General features: G+C 35.0%; 1 protein-coding gene across 6 annotated transcripts in view; it reads left to right on the forward strand.

Annotated features, from left to right (window-relative positions):
* The window catches only part of LOC132127809 (PDZ and LIM domain protein 5-like), a 94,896-nt gene that overhangs the window by 43,305 nt on the left and 29,472 nt on the right, over positions 1 to 22,119 (forward strand). For all 6 annotated transcript variants that reach the window (XM_059539945.1, XM_059539944.1, XM_059539946.1 and 3 more), the window contains exons 3-5: positions 1,573 to 1,724; positions 13,838 to 13,871; positions 18,673 to 19,109. In XM_059539945.1, the coding sequence (XP_059395928.1) occupies positions 1,573 to 1,724; positions 13,838 to 13,871; positions 18,673 to 19,109 (623 nt within the window). The remainder of the gene's footprint in view (positions 1 to 1,572; positions 1,725 to 13,837; positions 13,872 to 18,672; positions 19,110 to 22,119) is intronic.

Genomic DNA, 22,119 nt, shown 5'->3' on the forward strand with positions numbered 1-22,119 from the left:
TGTAGGCTATTCACGGATTTGTGGCCCCTCCCCCAGTATGTGCCGTCTGATTCAACCAGACCACCTGTTTAGAAGCGTGATGCATTGCATTTTGTTTAAACTTACTTTTTTTAAAATGGTTAATTTCTTGAATTTTCTAAAGAAACGACATTTAGCCCAGGCTACTTTTGTCTTTAAAGTCATTTTTTTTTTCGGAGGAAAAAGCTCCGTATAATAGAATAAGCAAATATTTCAATTACGGGTTAAAAAAGGAAAAACGAATGGACACAAAAACACACGGACCTTGTAGCATGGAAAAAGTTGTTTAAATTATTTGCTTTTCAATTAAATAAGCATTTTAGCTTATATGCTATGGGAAATAAGTTTGTATGTGAATATTTTTTTTCACCAGTCTAAAAACGAATAAAGAAGAAAGCATGTTATTCGTTTTTCCATTACGAGTTAAAAAAGGAAAAACAAATGGACGCAAAAGTACACGGACCCAGCTAATAAAAATAAAGCATGTAACAAAATCTAAAATTAAAAAGAAAAACTGAAATTTTTAAAAAAATATATAAAAATGGAAATATTAATGAATACTATAAAATAAAAAAATAAAATAAAAACGTAAAAAATGATGCCCCGGAAATTAACAAAAACAAAATAAAACCTAATATGGAAATTTATACTAAATATAACAAAAATAGTGAAAATGAAAAGCAGAAAAACTTAACTGAAACTTAAATGAAAATATAAAAATATAAAAAAAAAAAAAAAATAGTAAATACAAAATTAAAAGACTTAGACTTAAACTTAAAAATAAAATAAAAAAAATGTCTTTTCAATTAACAAGTAAAATAAATTTATAGTAGTATAAATGGTAGTTTTGCTAAAATAAATAAAAAATCACATCTAAATATAAATATAAAAAAAAAAAAACTAAAACGTTAACATTTTTAAAGAAAATATACAAATATATCATAGTATTAGTAAACACTATAAAACGATTAAAAAGACTAAAGTTTTAGTTTTAATAAATTAAAAGCAAGATTACATTTTTTTAACTTGAACTAAAAATGAAAACTGAAAATATTAAAATATCTTGAAACATTAATAAATACTATAATAGTGTATAAATATTAAAATAACTTTGTGTCCATCATCAGTCTAATAAGGGTAAAGCAACTGTTCATTCTGTTCAAATTGATTAAAAGATTGATTAGCAGAAAATACTTCTGCCTCTCTTTTAAATGCAATTACAATTAAAGGGAACTAAAGCATTCAGAAAAGCACACCAAAACACAGTCTTTAACTGGATTTTAGTGATAAATTGAAGTGTTTAGTCATTGATATTTGCCCTAGCTCTGCTTGGTGTGTAAGAGTTCATGATCAACATCGTGTCTCTGACTGAATCTGCTTCACAAAACCACTCTAAATGATTGAGGGGTCAGATTGAGCTCATTAACGTCTCACCCGAATAGAATCTATTGCAGTCGTATTGTATTGTTGCCTATGAAGACAGCAGCTGTCATGTGTGTTCGTGGTCTCTGAACTCTGTGTGTGTGTGTGTGTGTGTGTGTTTGTTTGATGCAGCTGACAGAAGGAGGAAAGGCAGCGAAAGCCAAGATCAGCGTCGGGGATGTCGTGCTGTCTATTGATGGCATCGCCACGGATAGCATGACACACCTGGAAGCCCAGAATAAAGTCAAAGCCTGTATGGGAAACCTGAACCTCTCGCTGCTGAGGTAAAGCACACACACACACACAGACAAAACACAATTTCTTCAATAGCTTGATGTTTCAGCTGTTTATATCTCATGGCACCTAGAATTAGTTTGCTTTGGACCTGCAGATATAAATATATTTTCCATTACATTTTTCCAGATTACCTGACAAATAACTTAATCAATACAGGCAGTATCACCGATTTGTGATTAACACTGGAATAATCTTGTGCACACCAGTGGGCAAAAGTATGGGTTTAAGGTTTTTTTTTTTTGTTTGTGTGCAAGAGTCTGACTTCTGCTCAAGGATGCATTTATTTGTCCAAAAATAAAGAAAATATTTTGAAATATTATTAGAATGTAAAATAACTGTTCTCTGTGTGAATCTGTGTTAAAGTGTAATTTATTTCTGTGATGCTCCGCTGTATTTTCAGCATCATTCCTCCAGTCTTCAGTGTCACATGATCTTCAGAAATCATGAAAATATGATGATTTGCTGCTCAAGAAACATTTCTGATTATTATCAATGTTGAAAACAGTCATGCTGCTGAATATTTTTGTGATGCACAATATTTAAAAGAAAACAAAATTAATACTTTTATTCATCAAGGATCCATTAAATTGATCAAAAGTTACAGTAAAGACATTTATAACATTACAAAAGATTTCGGTTTCAAATAAATGCAGTTCTTTTGAACTTTCTGTTCATCTATGAATCCTGAAAAATAAAATGCATCACAGTTTCCAAAAAAATATTGTGCAACAGCACAACAGTGTCCAACATTGATAATAATCAGAAATGTTTCTTGAGGAGTAAATCATCATATTATTCTGATTTCTGAAGATCATGTGACACTGAAGACTGGAGGAATGATGCTGAAAATACAGCGGAGCATCACAGAAATACATTACACTTTAACACAGATTCACACAGAAAACAGATGTTTTAAATTGTAATAATATTTCACAGTTTTACTGTATTTTTGATCAAATAAATGCAGCCTTGGTGAGCAGGAGAGACTTTTTCAAACACATAAAAAAAAACTTCTGATCATTAGTTTCACAAACTGCATCTTCTCAGAGGTCTCTCTTTGAAATCAAACCTACGGTTGTCCGGATGCGATCAGGGATTGTGTAAATATGCCAGCAGATCCTTCAGAGCAGAAGAGCTGTTTGTGTATGGAGCTCTTGGCTGGGTTCATCTCTCCAGGGGTCTCTTCCCACGATGGGACACACAGGATCTAATGCGCTCAAGATGTTCGGATCTGCACATCAGCTCGGTTTCTTCAGAGAGTTGGAGCGAGTGTCCTGGCCTCGGCCTGATCTTTCATCACAGTTATAAAAAAGTCAGTCTAAAAGTGCTGATTTACAATTAAAGGAACATCAACTCTTTCTTTACTCACACGCATGTTATTCCAGACCTTTTTTAAGCTTTAGATCATTTACATTAATGCATTCCGGCGGCAGGTGCTTTTATACAAAGCATTCAAAATGTGCATTTTTATCAGTTCATGCACTCGCTGTTCAGTTCATTATTTCATTGCAAAATCTAAAGTGAATGCACATGCAATCAAGCTTCCAAAAGGTCAAAATTATCCTCAAATTGTTATAAAAGTCAGTATATATAGCAACTTACTAGTGATATTCCACCTAAAAATGTCAATTCTGTCATCATTTGCTCGTCTTCAAAAATAACAAAGAAAGAAATATAGAAGAAAGTTGATAAAGCAAACCGTTTCAGGTCACATTGACTTCTATTGTATTTTCGTTCACACTATGGAAGTCAATGGGACCTGAAACTGTATGGCTACCAACTTTCTTTAAACTATTTTTTTATGATCCACAAATTGTGTAAAGAACAGGCGTAAATTTTTGCCTCTAGACGACTTGGAATATAGTCATGCAGATTACACTTTTCTTTTTTTCTTTTTTTTTTTTTGGAGCCGGGAAGTATACAGTATGTCTCCTTTATTTTCATTGTTCAGGATCTCTGCCGGTCTCAAAAAAAATCTGAATCCTGCCGTACACTTAAAAAGGTCTTAAAACAAAGCGAAACGTCTTAAATTCATGGCATTAAAGTGAAAGTGAAAGTGAAGTGACATTCAGCCAAGTATGGTGACCCATACTCAGAATTTGTGCTCTGCATTTAACCCATCCGAAGTGCACACACACAGAGCAGTGAACACACACACACACTGTGAGCACACACCCGGAGCAGTGGGCAGCCATTTATGCTGCAGCGCCCGGGGAGCAGTTGGGGGTTCGATGCCTTGCTCAAGGGCACCTAAGTCGTGGTATTGAAGGTGGAGAGAGAACTGTACATGCACTCCCCCCACCCACAATTCCTGCCGGCCCGGGACTCGAACTCACAACCTTTTGATTGGGAGTCCGACTCTCTAACCATTAGGCCACGACTTAAATGTTACATGCATGGCAAAAAACATCGTCGTCTTCAGTATTTTTGTCTTTTTTCCCCAGTACAAATATCTAAACATCCTTAAATTTAAGATGCATTTACTAGAAATGTAAAATTAAGAAATCCATTTCTGAGAAATTTAACAAAATTGAGGAAAGCGAGAAAACAACTAGTTTTCACTTCGTTAAATGTTTAATTTTGTAAAATATATTTAAGAAGTAATGAAGATCGATTGGAAGTTGTTTTTATTTTCAAAAAAATATGTTCCTTAAACGTTCCTTTCTTAAAGCAGTCATAAATCCTTCAAAAACTCTTTTTGTTAGAGCAGATTTCCTTCATTGAAAAGAGATGCGAGTGAAAAATTTGCTGCTTTTTTTTTTGAGTGATCTGTTCTTTTAAATGCCTGTTGCTGTGTCGACTCAAGGCAGACGAATTCAAGAGGATGTAGGTTTGGTTTTTGAGCTGTTGTTGAAGTTGGTTTCTCAGCGCACATTCTGGAGTTATGGGCTCTTTTAAACGACGTTTAGGGAAGCGAGATTGTGCAAGAGCTCTGGAATCTCCCATTAAAGTCTTTTAGTGCCGTTTTCATAGCTGTTGAACATTTGTCAGGAATATCTGCAAAGGCTATCAAACAGCACTTAAGCTTTAGTACTAAGATAACATGGCATTAGGAAGAGCAGCGTTTGCTCAGAGATCCCTGAGAGCTGTTTAAACCCAAACCACCCAGAATACCGCGGTACAGGCCTCACCTCCGTCTGAACGTCTCACTGTTTGAGCACATCTGTACGGCTTTCTCAAACATTAATTTGAGGTTAGATTGAGGTAGTGGTGATGACAAACCTGTTTTAAATCTCAAATTGAGCTATTCCAATCTGAAGTGCTTTAATGCACTTGTTTGGGCGTTAATGAAGTTGAATTAGTTGTGTTTGTACTTGGTCATTTATAGATGTGGTGTTTTTTTGTTGTTGATTTTTTAATTATGAGATGGTTACCCAAAAATAATTTTGTTACCATTTGTTGCCATCGTATTGTTTCAAACCATCGGTACAAGATTTGGATAAAATTCAGTTGAAATTGAAATTTTTGCACTCTAAATAACAGAAAATTTTGTTTTACAATTTACATTTCTCCATTTGTTTTTAATTATTTTAATTTATTGTTTCATTTTTTTTTACATTCTTTTTTTTAAATAATATTTGTATTATATATTTTAATTATTTTATTTAGTAAATAATAATAAAAAAATAAAAAATTTATTTCGCACTGAGACACAATTTTTTTTTTTAATATAAATTTCCCCATGTTTTCTTTTAATTTTATAAAATGTTAATTCTTTTTCTTTTTTTTTTTATTAATCATAATTTTTATTTTTGGGCGAACTAGTGATTTAATGGGGCAAATCAATCACTCTCGTAGTTCCTCATTTTGATACTCTTGATCTTTTCAATATGACATTCATGTCTTTCAGTCATTGTCTGGAAATGATCATTGGTTTAGATGATTTTTCATGGACGCTCTTGTTGTAAATGCAGTTGACAGGTTCTGTGTTTTGTCTCTTGAGATGGTGATACAGCTCAATCTGTGGTCAAAGCGTGTGGATAAATCAAAGACTCCATTCGTGCCGCATGTTGCTCCCCTTCCCATGTGTTTTTAAGGATGTTTCCCGACCGTGTTGATGAAGTGCTGTGAGAAGCATGTGTTTGGAGCGGTGCCTGAGGTTTGGGACAGGTTTGGCTCATGTGTTTCTCTATCTGTCCGTCTAAACGTCTCAAACCGCCGTCACCTGCTGGACGCTGCTGTTTCTGGGAGGTTCAGGTCTGCGTCGGCTGTTTTTACACAAATTTAAACACTGTTGTCCAGCAGTGTGTGCAGATGTAATTAGTTTTTGTCTGATCATTAGATATCCTTTTCCACTGTCAAAAGCAAAGTCTACAGGCTTTCTTTGTAAGAGAGATTTCCTCAAATCAGTGGAAATGTGGCACCGACATACTGATTCAAGATTCAAGATTTCTATTCTTCAAATACACAATTATATAGAGTTAGGTATGCTCCATGGACAGTGCAATTATTAAAGAATACAACGCAGATGAAAATATACATAAATAAAGCTATTAAAAAATTCAATAAATGTGAACAATAAAAATATAAGCATAAAATATAATAAAAATATGTATACTGTAGAATTAAATATAGAATAGAAAATGTGCCTGAAAGTATACTGTAGTCTTAAATATTAAGATACCCAGGGATGTAAAAGAGGCAAATGTGCAAACAGGTTGACACTGTCAGTGTGTCAATGTGAGGTAGAGAGTAATGAATATCTTACCGATCAAGTGAATATTAAGTGGAGACATGAAAATTATAAGAGGCTGGTTTTGAGTTTAGGAGCCTGATGGCCTGGGGGAAGAAACTCCACCTGAGTCTCTCGGTTTTAGCCATCAGGCTGCAGAAGCGCTTACCAGATGGCAGCAAAGTGAAAAGATGGTTACTGGGGTGGATGGAGTCCTTGATTCTAACAGCTCTGCTTTTGCAGCGTTTGAGGTAGATGTCCTGCAGTGAGGGTAGAGAAGATCCTGAGATGCGCTCAGCTAAGCGCACAACTCTCTGCAGGGCTATGCAGTCTTGACTGGAGCTGTTCCCATACCACACTGAGATACACTGAGTCAATACACTTTCTATTGCCCCTGAATAGAACATTTTCAGGATTGCTGGTGAGACCCTGAATTTCCTTCAGATGGTACAATCTTTCACCTACTTTCACCACTTGAGGTCTGCCGGTGAGGAAGTCTTGAATCCAGTTGCATAGTGAAGAATTCAGGCAGAGGTCCATAAGATAAGAGGCTAGCTTTATGGGGACCATAGTATTGAAAGCTGAGCTATAGTTGATAAATAGCAGCCTTACATAGTTCCTGTTAATGCTGTTGATGTGTGTGGATCTATTGGGGCGATAGGCAAACTGAAGAGGGTCCAAAGGATGTAGGAGCAGATGTAGTTTTTAACCAGTCCATCGAAGACCTTCATGACTGTTGATGTGAGGGCAACTGGACGATAGTCATTCAGACAAGAGGGTTTATTGTTCTTAGGCACAGGGATGATGAAAAATTTTTGGAACGACGTGGGAACCACCGAGGTAGCAAGACTCATTAAAAATGGATGTAAACAAACCAGCGAGCTGATCAGCGCAGGACCACAGAATATGGCCAGAAATCCCATCAGGACCTGCTGCTTTCCTGACGTTCACTTGCTTTAGAGCCCTCCGAACCTCATCCTCCGACACGGTGATCACATGATGATCGCTGATTTTACGGCTGATGCGCTGATTGTTATTAGTAGTAGCATTGTTTATGTATTTTTTTATTTGAATCTATATTTTAATATTTTGGTGAAAATAATGAACCATTAGTAATTATGTTTGGGAAACTTTTGCAATTGTAACACACAATTTTAGAGATAAAAAATGCATTCCTCTTAAAGTGCATGTAGAGAATTGACTCTATTTGAAGCTGAAAGATTCTTTGTGAGAAGTCGTTCCTCATTCCTGTGCTGAAAGTGAAGCGTGTGTGTGAAGGGGAATCGTTAAAACAGAACAAAGTTGGTTTTTCAGACCTTTATGAGGCACAGGAGAACCGCTGCCTGTATGAACTCTCTGGTGCTCCACAGACTCTTATTCTCTCTCCAGTCTAATAAACGTCAAGTTTCCATGATTCCAGCGCTCCAGACTCTCAGTCAGATGAATGTCATGCTGCTGGAGTGACGGCTCAGTGTTATTAACACTGCAAACTTTGAGTTCAGTCAACATCTAATACTTTTGCAGTCTGTGAAATCGCAATAAAAACACTTACTGATGAATTGGGTGTTAAAATGAATTATGTGTAGTAAATTGAGTTGATATGTATTTCATGTTGATTTGAATCACGTGTTTGTTCAGGAACAGCAGATTTAATGAAACAGAAAATATGGATGTTTAAAAACGAAATATGGTCACACATTCCTGAAAGTTTCTGCTTTAACTGTCCGTAAATGTGAACTATGTAATTGTTCCATTAGTACATGCTTAACTATAACCTACTTTTATGAGGTGACCCTCCTGTTTTGGCAGGAATGTTTATTCTCCAGCTAAAGGCTTGAATCCGATCCCTGCGCTCCTGTGTTATGCAGTAAAATTATGCAGGATGAAATGCACTGTCTGTGCGCTGCACTCGTCACAATAAGCGTCCTTCATGAAGTTCTCTGTTCAGGGGAGATTTCAGATGCGTCTTAAACTCTAAAGTACAGATTCTTCTTGTGAAAACGGCAGCAGGAGCACAGCAGCTCAAATCTCTGAGCTGAAACACAGATAACGTGGCGCTCTCAGCTTTCGTTTGGTTTATAGCTTATTGTGGAGCGATCTGGAAAACTCTGCTTGTTTCCATCTCAAATCTGTTCATTTCCTGTTGAGATGACGCTCTGCTGTTTTCATCCAGGGTTCGCACCAGATGCTTGAATTAGATTTTCTTTTTTTTTAAATAGAAGTCTGTAAAACCCTTGAACACAGCTATATTTATTAAACTGTATGAAGTATATCAGTATAGAGTTAGTGGTGGAATCTTTGATAGTGCTTGAATTATATTATATCATATTTGCATTATATTTCTTGCATGTGCAGTTTGTTTGGGTTTAATTTGGTAACGCATATAAAGTCAGACGCTCTTTATGTTGCACTGTTATCATTGACATGCACAGATTATTATTGTCTCATCGTTAGTGCAATATATATTATATATAAACTTCAATAAAAAACATATATATAAATATAATATGAGAACAGAGAGAAAATGTCCAAAGCAATCTTTATACTTTGACACTTAGAACAAAGTTTTAACACTGATTTGTTGTAGATTTATAATTCTGCAAAGTTTGACTAATGTGCCATAACTGTTATTTACTTATAAAATATAAAATCAAGCTGTGAAAATAAGTCAAATGATTACTGCACAATCTATTTTACAGTCTGGCTCTCTTTACAGCCTTTTCTTAAGCTATCATACATCTGTCACTTAGGGCTGTGACAGTTGCCGTGACAACCGCGTCACCACGGTGGTCGGTTGCTACCGCGGTTGTCTACTGCCACCGGCGGGGGTGCACATGATGGCACAAACTCTATAGCAAGCATAATACAAAGTTTTGTATATAAGTGTAATAACTGTAATAGTTGCAAATTCTAAGTCTATGGTAATTAACAAATTACCTCAAACACAGCGTTTCCTTTAGATTGGCAGATCTGAGCGCAGGAAAATACAGTTTATGCATTCAGCAAATTAATTTAGTGTTGGGCGATGGATCTTGTTGGGAAAGCAAATACCACATCACCGATCTGGAGTCATCTGCATTCATGTCACCCATCAGCGTTTGCACAAGTTCTGGTGATCGCAAACGCTGGCTGGTCAGGTTTGGTGAGGCTTTCTATAAACTGGCTAAATACAAACGAGACAGCGATAAATAAAAGATGGTAACAAGAAATATGGCGACGATTCCTATTTCAAAGAGAGCACGTGCAGATGAGGAGTTACTGAGCTTGCTTGGTGGCAGAAAAGTTAACCAGACGCGTTGCGACAGGTTTAGTCTGTCTAGTGTCTATACAGGACATTTGAACTCCGTGTCAGTACCTCACAGACCGGACGGGGATTTATCATGTCGTGTTGTGCTGCATCCAGTGTAGCATCACTGATTATAATCAGTATTTTGTCGCGCTGCGTCTCTCGCGTCCGTTAGACACGGTGTATTTAACTTTCTTATTTAGGCTACTTTCTTGTTTAACTGCATTATTTCTTTGATATTTATTTTAGTGTTTTGCAGGCGGCGTTCACTGACAGAAGTGCTCAAATAAACACGAACTGACGAGTTAAATAGGATGTGTTAGATGAGTGATTTCTAGACGTGCATACATATAAATATATCCTGTATATAATATATATAAAATATATTACATGCATGCACAGTTTAAGTCAGCTTTAATCACCTTTTTTGGTAATTCCATGAATTAACTGACCACGACACTGCTTGCACATAGTTTATTTCGCAGTTTGATATGAAAGGATACGCACAAAGGAAGCACGCACCGCCTTTGAGCACAGGACCGTCCGCGCTCGCTTAACTTGCACCTGATAATAAAGTGAAGTGGAGCGCGTGTCGGAAACGTTTCCTGTTCAGTCATTCTGCGACTGAATAAATTCACTTCTTGTCATGAGAAAAAGTGACCGAAGCAGCAGTTGTGAGTGGGTGGCCATCCCCGCCCCTACGTAAAATAATTTGAATACGTTAAACTGGAAAAAAATTATCGCCTTCGTTAACGAGCAACTTTTGACACTAATAAATGTATACATATATATATATTATTATTATTATTATTATTTTTTTTTTTTTCCAACACCGCGCCACCGGCGGTTGTTGGTCCATGACTACCGCGGTGGTAAAAATCAGCCACCGTCACAGACCTACTGTCACTCACAGCTTCGAAACACTTCATCCTGTAGAATCATTATTATTTGATTGTGTTATATATGATGTTTTTATTTCCTGCTCTATTTCCACTGGATCCCCCTGGAACTGATAATGTCTTGGAATGACATCTTAATCTTGAAATGTCATTTGTGGTATATTAGTTGTCGTTGAGCTCTGCACGGTTTGGACTGGGAAAGGAAAAGTAATTTTCCCTGCACAGCTTTCGGTGCGTCAGAGGATGGAAATGAAGCTTTATAAGCACAATAACAGATCTGATATTCATCTTCCTCCTCAGGTTCATTCGGCCTGGTTTTGGTACAGCATGCGGAATAAAACCAAACATAAATTAAATTGTTTTTTATTATTAAATTATAATTAAAATGTTGTATATATGTATCTCTCGGTCTCTCTGTGTGTATATAAATATATATTGTAGGAAATTATTATTTTTTTAATACAAATAAATCTCAATCTAATAAATTAAAAATGTTATAGCATTATTTTAAATCTTTGATTAATTATATTTAATTACATTTTTCTTTGTAGGGTTACGGTTAGATTAAGTCTGTATATTTCTATCTTCATATATATAAAAAAATTAACTTTATGTGAAGTTTGTGTTTGCCTTTTTTTGTATTTTATAAAATATTATATTTTTATTAATGTATTTTTGTATTAAATTTTTACCTTTTTTAAATTTTATTTTCTGTATGTTTCTTTTAGTATTAAGTTCTATAATTATCTTCACATAAAATCACATGAACTGTATGTAGGTTGTACATATATTATGCAGTGTGTGTGTGTGTGTGTGTGTGTGTGTGTGTGTGTGTGTGTGATGCGGTGCAGAGAACAATGTGTCTGACTGATGATTTTGGCTCATGTGGTGTTTTGTTCCTCCTCTGCTGTTTATCCAAGTGTGTTTCCTGGAGTGTCCTGTTCGTTTGTGTTGTGTGTATTTGTCATTTCTCCTGTCGCAGCTAATCATACGGAAATAGTTATTTGTGCTGTTTGATTTGGTGACGTTAGTTTTGCAGAAATAACACATTCAGCTTTCATAGATGAAACTTGCTTTCTCTAACTGGATGTGAACGCTAATTTAATATGTGTAGTAAATCACAGTCACCCTGCTGGATCTTTATTAGTTTTAATCTGACTCGAAACGGCACATATTAGTGAAAAGGAAGCAATTTTTGAAGAGCATGTTGTGCGTGTTTCTGAGTTCATGGTGATTTTGATGTGGACGCTGGGTATTAATAGTGTTTCACTGCAGCTGTCCAGTGTTATTTTATTTTAATTTACTTTATTGTATTTTATATATTTTTATTTTCATTAAAAATATTTCATTATTTTATTTATTTATTTTGCATTAAACATGGACATTTTTTTAAAGATAGGATCTGCAGGTTGACATGGTCCACTTCAACACTGCTTTTTTTTTCATTTTCTTGTATTTTCCTTATTTGTATTTATTAAAAAAAAAAATGTTGTATTTTTATGTATTCTTTCATTTCATTTCATTTTCTTTCTCTTTTTTCTTTTCTCTTATATTTTTTTTCTATTTATTTTGTATTTCATGTTTTTTTTCTACTATTTTTTTCCTTTAGTTTACTTGATTATACATTTAGTATTTTAGTTTTTTTATTTATTTTATTTTTTTATTGCTTTTTTTTTTTTAAAGATCTTCTATTCCAACATGATTTTCTCCTGTGCTGCCATCGTTGTGCCACAGATGCTGTTGGTGTAGTTTGTGTTTGTATGGACAGGATGATTCTTCACAGACAGGATCTGTAGATTGATCTTCTAATATGGAAGTGATTGAGGACGTGGCATGGATTCGCAGAGTCACAGCAGTTTTTGTAGGAAGTGTGGCCAGTTTGTCGCCTGCTCGAGGACGGATGTTATTTATGAGGAATGTTGATGCTGATTAATGAGGACAAATGAAGCCGTCTAGACTGTGTGACGAGAATCCGCTGATAAATGAGAAAGTAAAATATGTCTGTGGGTTTGTGAAAGCAGAACAGCAAAAGAATCTCCAAATGCACAAGGCCTGATTCACTTTGACTGGAGGTTTATTGACACGGTCATATTTCAGATTGTGTTCGTGTCACCATGATGGGAAAGTGGCTGAGATAGACACGCTTATCATATTTCATTCATCACATTTCTGTGTTTATGTCTGTTTAACCTTTTAATGTATATTTATTTAGCCTTTTTAATCCAATATTTCTGTTAAAGCAACTTTTTTATCAATCTGATGGAATTCTCTTTGAAGGCTCTTCTGCTCACCAAGGCTGCGTTTATTAGATTTTTTATAGAATTTTATAAAATTATATTTTATATAAAAAAAAAAAGTTAAATATTATTAAAATTTAAAGCAGCTGTTTTCTGTGTGAATCTGTGTTAAAGTGTAATTTATTTCTGTGATGCTCCGCTGTATTTTCAGCATCATTCCTCCAGTCTTCAGTGTCAAATGATCTTCAGAAATCATGAAAATACGATGATTTACTGCTCAAGAAACATTTCTGATTATTATCAGTGTTGAAAACAGTTGTTCTGCTTAATATTTTTGTGGAAACGGTGATACATTTTATTTTTCAGGATCAGGAAAAGTAAAGACGTGATGCATTTTACCAATAAGAAGACTTTTCTCTTTTTTTTTTTGATCTGTTTTAATGGAAATGTGCCTTGTGGAGGGATTTATCTGATTTAAACTAGATCCTAAATGTGAATCTGGTCCTTCAGTGTCATAAGAGAGCTAAAAGTGTGTATTTTAGTCTCCTCAGAGCCTCCAAGACAGCCAAAGATTGATCTGGAAATCTAATTTGTCACCTCAGACACTTCACCATGTTTTTTCTCTCAGTGATTGCGGCTCATCAGAGTCTGAACTTGTTGTTTTATGGTGTGAAGACAGTTTGTGTAGTTATTCCTGCACGTCCTTCGGCTCTTGGCAGTGCTGAACAGGGGATGCTGGGATTGAATGCCATAGTTTGCTCTCTGCTTTATTTATGGCCATGTAATGTAGCGTACAGTGGAAGGTGCAGTTTGTTTGAATGGCAGCCAAATATCATTATTCAAACTATATCTCACACACACACACACACACACACACACACACACACAGATATAGCTTCTCTCAGTCAAACTTTGGGACATTATTTCCATTTTGACTTATTCAGTCAGAAGATCATTACTCTGCAATTGTGAGGTCTTATGTTAAACATCTGTCTTGTCTTTGCAGATCTTCCAGTATCACTAAAACAGACACTTCGAAGGTATGTAAACTTCAGACTATGTAATTATATGCAATGCGTGTCCTAACCAGGCGCTGATAATGTGGCAGTAAAAAATGTGTTTAAATCTACAACAGAGTGCTAATAATTACCAATAACTCATGATTAAGCTCTTTTAGATGGTTTTTATTTTTATTTAAATTTGTATTTTTTATTTTATGTTGTCATTTTTATTTGATTTTTTTATTTAATTCTTTTCATTTTTTTATTTAATTAAATATTTAATTTTATGTGATTTTTTTTTTTTTTTTTTTTTATTAAATTTTGTATTTCTTTTCCCCTTTAGGGCAAGGTTGGATTTAGTCTGTAGTCTTTGTAATTAACTTCATATGAAAACAATTTATCTATTATATATCAGTTATATACTATGTTTGTATATATATATATTGTAAACTGTGTGCGAGGAAATTTTTTTACCAAAACAAATGCCTTTTTTAATTATATACAGGCATTATGTAGCTGATGACAACAAAAAAGTAGTTCTCCATGTTTGATGTACTATAAGCACATTAAATAACCTGACAGAATAGAAATGTATGGTCTTTTCCTAATAAAAGGGTGTCTACATGACATTTTAACCCTTTGAAGTCGATTAACGCGGATACGCGTTTTGAGTCATTTTCTCCGGATAACCCCGAAAAGAACTTAAATTCGAATCGAATCTGTAAAGGGTTTACTTTTTTTTGGATACAGACATAATAACAACAAAACTGAAAACCGAAAACAGATATTCTGTGATAAAGTAATCCATATGAAAACAACGCGATGTCTGTTTTTCATGTCTCCCTTCATTATATCTAATGTGACCACGCCCCCGCGCCGAACGCGCTATTCAGATTCAAACTGAAGCGCGCGGCTTGAATACGCCCATAACAGAAGAAAAAGCAGCCAGACTGTTCTTCAAGTGTTTATTTTACTGTTTGCTTCGCCATGAGAGGAATAAGACATAATTCACCCCTAAAAGATGTGATGTGGTTGAGGATTTGAGAAATGGATTTCCTCAGAAAAAAAGAATGAAGCACTTTATTCAGCAGAGATCATAAACATGAGTAAGTCTCTTTTTATTTATTTATATACTTGTAGTAGTTTTCACATAACGTGTAAACGTTTTACTAGTTAGACTTTTTCCAAAGACTTTTTCCAAACTATAATTCCTGACTAAATGTATAATCAAGTGAAACATTATGAAGTTTCAATAACAATATACAACACTATACCATTCAAAAGCTTGATGTAAATAATATAAATGTAAGAAATAAATAACTGTAGGCTAACAAATGTACAACCCGAATTCCAGAAAAGTTGGGACGTTTTTTTAATTTTAATAAAATGAAAACTAAAGGAATTTCAAATCACATGAGCCAATATTTTATTCACAATAGAACATAGATAACGTAGCAAATGTTTAAACTGAGAAATTTTACACTTTTATCCACTTAATTAGCTCATTTAAAATTTAATGCCTGCTACAGGTCTCAAAAAAGTTGGCACGGGGGCAACAAATGGCTAAAAAAGCAAGCAGTTTTGAAAAGATTCAGCTGGGAGAACATCTAGTGATTAATTAAGTTAATTGATATCAGGTCTGTAACATGATTAGCTATAAAAGCTTTGTCTTAGAGAAGCAGAGTCTCTCAGAAGTAAAGATGGGCAGAGGCTCTCCAATCTGTGAAAGACTGCGTAAAAAAATTGTGGAAAACTTTAAAAACAATGTTCCTCAACGTCAAATTGCAAAGGCTTTGCAAATCTCATCATCTACAGTGCATAACATCATCAAAAGATTCAGAGAAACTGGAGAAATCTCTGTGCGTAAGGGACAAGGCCGGAGACCTTTATTGGATGCCCGTGGTCTTCGGGCTCTCAGACGACACTGCATCACTCATCGGCATGATTGTGTCAATGACATTACTAAATGGGCCCAGGAATACTTTCAGAAACCACTGTCGGTAAACACAATCCGCCGTGCCATCAGCAGATGCCAACTAAAGCTCTATCATGCAAAAAGGAAGCCATATGTGAACATGGTCCAGAAGCGCCGTCGTGTCCTGTGGGCCAAGGCTCATTTAAAATGGACTATTTCAAAGTGGAATAGTGTTTTATGGTCAGACGAGTCCAAATTTGACATTCTTGTTGGAAATCACGGACGCCGTGTCCTCCGGGCTAAAGAGGAGGGAGACCTTCCAGCATGTTATCAGCGTTCAGTTCAAAAGCCAGCATTTCTGATGGTATGGGGGTGCATAAGTGCATACGGTATGGGCAGCTTGCATGTTTTGGAAGGCTCTGTGAATGCTGAAAGGTATATAAAGGTTTTAGAGCAACATATGCTTCCCTCCAAACAACGTCTATTTCAGGGAAGGCCTTGTTTATTTCAGCAGGACAATGCAAAACCACATACTGCAGCTATAACAACAGCATGGCTTCGTCGTAGAAGAGTCCGGGTGCTAACCTGGCCTGCCTGCAGTCCAGATCTTTCACCTATAGAGAATATTTGGCGCATCATTAAACGAAAAATACGTCAAAGACGACCACGAACTCTTCAGCAGCTGGAAATCTATATAAGGCAAGAATGGGACCAAATTCCAACAGCAAAACTCCAGCAACTCATAGCCTCAATGCCCAGACGTCTTCAAACTGTTTTGAAAAGAAAAGGAGATGCTACACCATGGTAAACATGCCCCGTCCCAACTATTTTGAGACCTGTAGCAGAAATCAAAATTGAAATGAGCTCATTTTGTGAATAAAATTGTAAACTTTCTCAGTTTAAACATTTGCTATGTTATCTATGTTCTATTGTGAATAAAATATTGGCTCATGTGATTTGAAAGTCTTTTAGTTTTCATTTTATTAAAATTTAAAAAACGTCCCAACTTTTCCGGAATTCGGGTTGTACAAACAATGCTGTTCTTTCAATTTATTCCCCCTAAAAATCCTAAAAAATATTCTCAGCTCTTTTCAACATTAATAATAATGATAATAATAATAACAATAAATTTTTTTTTGTAGAAAATAAGATTGTTAAAAGGATTTCTGAAGGATTGTGTGACTGGAGTATTGATGCCAAAAAATTAGTTTGAAAGTCAGCTTTGATTGTTTCTAATAAACTGTTTAACTGCTCCCCCAAGTGGATATTAAATTATGTTGTGGGATAATTAAATATATTCTTAATAAACTACAAACATAAAATTATATAGATTTATTTTGTTCTCACATTCTCTCTTGTAACTCCTCACTCACAGTGGCACAGATGACTGAATGGCTCATTATGCAGCTCATTATGCAGCTCATTATGCAGCTCATTATGCAGCTCATTATGCAGCTCATTATGCAGGTCTTTGTCTTCTCAGGTGTAAATCACAATGATATTCATGGTAGTTGACGCCTACTCGCATATGACTTTTACCAACAAAAAGTGTCTTAGAAAATTTAAATCAATATATTGTTTAGGCTACAAGCTCCAGTTCTCAAAAATCCCGGGAACCATTGTTCTTTATGTGTTTTTTTGCCTTATTCAAGCGTTTTAACATTTTTAGTTTTTCACTAACCACGCATAATATTTTTTTTCTCAAAAACACAATCATGTACATACATGCATTTCTTATATTATTATAGCCCAGTTTGTGCTGATTACAGTGAGATTAGACTTTACCCATTTAGATATTTATAAGAAACTGAAAAAAGCACAAATGTCAAGGCATGACAAAACTTCTCCAGGCCCCAAAAATACCCTTAGACTCCAGAGGGTTAATGTCAAACGAAGCAAAATACTTTTTGAAATGACAGAATCACAGCCATTAAGAGTGTATTTGAATGTACAGTGATGTTTGAACCAATTACATTTCACTAGGGGCGGGGCCTATCAGTGCATTGTGACAGAATATAAATGAGGCAACCAATCAAATGTCACGTCACTTTTGTGTCTTTGCATCACGTCTGGTGAGGACACACATGCTGATTGAGATCTCTGATCTGCTGCATGGGATTCTGCTCCCCTCATTACAGTCCTTTAGCAGGAGAAGATTTCTATTATACCCTCGCATTTATTATAGTTAACTAAAGCAAAAACTACAAATAAAAGGTTATTATTTCATTTAAGCTTGTTTGAAAGGCATTTTCATTTAGTTTAACTTGATGTACTAAAATAACTAAAACTGAAATCAAAATGAAAAACTATAAACAAAATATTTTAACCATAGAGAGAAAAAAAGGACAAAATTATGCAACTGTAATATATAAATTTAAATGTAAACCAATTCAAAGCATTTAATAACTATAATACAATTTAAAAATAACATTGATTCACAGATTATGAATAAAATCGGTTTAATAAAAAAAAACTAATTAATGTGACAAACACAACAAAGTTGTAGTGATTTTATTTTTACTAGTTTTTTATATGTCCACATATTTTATTAAAATTGTATTATAATATTTTCATTTAATTTTATTTAATTTATAATCAATTTTATTTAATGTAATGTTTATTTTTATTTCAGTTTGAATTATTTTAGTATATAAACATGAACTAAATGGAAACTAGTTAAAGTATTTAAAGCTTTTATAATTTAATTGTATTTCAAGTAACAGAAATGTTCTTTTATGCTTTCAGTTAACTATAATAACATTAATGTAAATTAAAATGGATTTAAAATTCCTGTAATCCGTTAGTCATGCGAATGAATTGGCCACTGACTGAAGTAAGCGTTCTGTAGGGCTGTAATGATGGAGTCCTGCATGCGTGTGCGGTGTGACGTGAGCGTGTGTTGCATGTGTTTCATCACATCTGTAGGAGGAACCGCAGGAGATCATAAAGCCGGTGCCCATCAGCCAAACACCTGGGGCCTCCACCGGCCCCGCCAGCATTGCTTATAATAAGACAGCTCGGCCCTTTGGCGGAACGACTAACACTGTCAGATCAGTCAGTCCCAAAGCCTCCATCCCCTCCGCCTCGTCTGCCTTCACTCCAGCCACTCCCACCCAGCAACCTGGCTCCGCCCCCAAACCTACCTCTGGTCACTCCCCCTTTGTTAACTCCTCCTCCACACCCTCCTCTGGCTCCTCCTCCCCGGCGAGAGTGATGGCTCCGCCCCCGGCCCCCGTCGCCCCTCATTCGTCCGTCTATAACACGCCCATCAACCTCTACTCCAATGAGAACGCGTGTGAGGTGGCCTTGGGCCAGAGGCGTGGCCTGCTGGAGAGCAAAGCCGCAGGGGAACAGCACAACGGGTAGGTGGGGCTTCGACCAGCCAATCAGAAACTACTTCCTGTTCTTCAGACTTCTGTTTCCTGCTTTTTTTTTTCTTCCTCACTGTTCTCAGTGGGGTGTCTTTGACGTGTTGTTCAGAAAGGGTTTAAATGGTGTGACAAAGGAATATTTTGGGTTATTCTGTTTGTGACGCTCTCGATTTAAAACCTGAGGAACCGAGCTGTGTTATCTTAGTGTAATTAAGATAAAACCGGGAGACTAGTTTTTATTCATATTTAGATTTTTTTTTGTCGTTTTTTTTTTAATTATTAATTTGTATTTTATTTTATAGATTTTATTTAATTATTTTAATTTGTTTAGTACCATTTCAGTATCAAATTAAACTAATTGTAAAAGATAAATGTTGAGAGATGTTGAAAAAACTAAAATCAGTAAAAAAAATAATAAATAATAAAAACAGTAAAAATCAGTAAAAAAAAAAGTGCGTGTGTGTGTGTGTATATATATATAGATATATATATATAGATATATATATATATATATATATATATATATATTGTATGTCAGTTTAAGTCTGTTTTATTTTAAAGCTTTTTTTATGGTTTGTGTTAGTTAACCATGGGTTATATTTACCATGGGACCAATAAAAAAACTTCTTATATTTATTTAAAAAATGTTTTGTTGTTATTATTAATAATAATAATTATTGTTGTTATTTAATTTTAATTAAGTTAATCATTTAATTATTTATTCTGATTCAAAGTAATGTATTAATCTTAGTACAACTGTAGTACTATTAGTAATATTCAATTAAAATAGAAATTTTTAATTAGTAATTTTGCTACAATTTATATCAGTATGATTTATTGGCACACAATCTATTTTTTTAAGTTCTTGTTAGTTTTTTACTTTTATTAAACACATTAACATTACTCCATTATTTGAGTAATAAAAATGGCAGATTATTAGTTCATAAATTAGACATTAGGCACTGTTTAGAAATGTCATGAATGTAATTTCTGCTCCACTAACATCACCAAACTGTACTGGAAATGTAAAGGTTTCCAGAACCATTTAATTGCCTTTTATTGGCAGGAAGTCCCACCCCAAACCCTCATTATTGGTTGAATCAGTGTTTCTGCATCAGGCTGCTACAACAAACTAGAGCTTTTAGAACTTTGTAATTTCACATTGTTGCAGTCAACCTACCTTAACATATCTTTCAGAAATTTGATGTATTATTAGATACTGTATATTATCTTTGAAATATCTTCTCAACTGGTTGAAAACCGTGGGCGTCGAATCCATGCATGTAATTCAGCTGGGATTAAAATCAGGAATATAAAACTTGATTAAAGCACCTAAAAATGTCAAAGTGTATTATTTGAGTTGTGAAGAGTTCAAACCTTGCGTTTGATGTGGGACTATGGTTTCAGACAGATGAATTCTGCTCGTCTGATGCTGGTGTATAATTGCTGTTTGTTTGAGTTTGCTCACATAAACAGTGCTTTATGGATGATTACATCACACTTCAGTTTTTATTATTTTCTGTGGTAAGCGAGAGCCTGTCACAATTGCTATTCATAGAGTTGAAGTTGTAAATAAAGCAGAATATTGTCTCTATAGAAAGGGAATCGCAGTATCCTCACACAGCTCTCTGTGGGGAAGCCTGGGGGAAAACTGGAAGCCAATGTGAAAAGTGTTGGTTTTCCGAAACAACTGTGTGAGCGAGTGACGGTCTGTGCCAAAGACTTACTCAGTGAGAATGAGATGAGCTAGTGTGACGGACCTCATGCTTCACCTGTAAAAAATCTGTGCTGTTAGTCCTTACAGGGCGATCACACCAGACGCTACTTGCTCTAATAAATTATGCTTTTCATGCGTAGTTGGACATTTTGAGTTTAATCGCTTTATTCGCACGTGAAACTCACTTCACAGCAGACGCAAATTCGTGTCATAGGAGGGTTTTCTGCCAGTTGAGTTCACGCTGCATTGTGATTTCAAACACGATTTATTCAGATAATTTTCAAAATATAACTTATCGTGTCATGAAATGTAGTTTTAAAAGTATTTCAGGCGATCAGCGGGAGTTCAGTGCTCATGTTTTCCAACTAAAACAATTTCTACTCTGCAAGTCATTCTGACTTTTGCTGCTGGCTCTGATGTCTCTTTGTGGTTAAACATAAGATATACCGTATTTTCCGGACTATAAGTCGCACTTTTTTTCATAGTTTGGTTGGTCCTGCGACTTATAGTCAGGTGCGACTTATTTATCAAAATTAATTTGACATGAACAAAGAAAAAAGAACCAAGAGAAAACATTACCATCTACAGCCGCGAGAGGGCGCTACCACTGAAAAGATATAGCGCCCTCTCGTGGCTGTAGACGGTAATGTTTTCTCTTGGTTCTTGGTTCTAAATGAATGCGACTTATAGTCCAGTGCGACTTATATATGTTTTTTCCCTCGTCATGACGTATTTTTGGACCGATGTGACTTATACTCAGGTGCGACTTATAGTCCGAAAAATACGGTAATTCTTCCAGAGTTTTTTCAGATTTTGCCTCCACTTGTTGCATCGTAATCTCATCAATACTAGAGCAAGCTGATTGATTAACACGGCACAAATATTCACCAAAGTTCAGATTTTTCAACTAGTGCGAATCAAGCGCTACGCGCATCAAAACGTACAAAAAGCTCAATTCGCATCACATCATTTGTGCGAATCGCACCGCAGGATGTCTATTCACGTCTTTGCATTGACTTGTAAAAATCACTCGGGCACAACGTTTCATTCGCGTCTGGTGTGAATGCACCACTAGCGTTTCATTTTTTTGTTTATTTATTTATTTGGTATTTAACTTGTATTTAAGTTTTTTTACTATTTTATATATTTAATGTTGTTTTATTATTATAATGATTACTTTATTTATTTTTATTATTTAGGCTTAAATATTAAATATTTTGTTAAAATATTTTATTATTATTATTAAATAACTTGGATTAAATATTAAATTTTTATTATTAAAAA

The sequence above is a fragment of the Carassius carassius genome, chromosome 45 (genome assembly GCF_963082965.1).
Source record: "Carassius carassius chromosome 45, fCarCar2.1, whole genome shotgun sequence".
Taxonomy (NCBI): domain Eukaryota; kingdom Metazoa; phylum Chordata; class Actinopteri; order Cypriniformes; family Cyprinidae; genus Carassius; species Carassius carassius.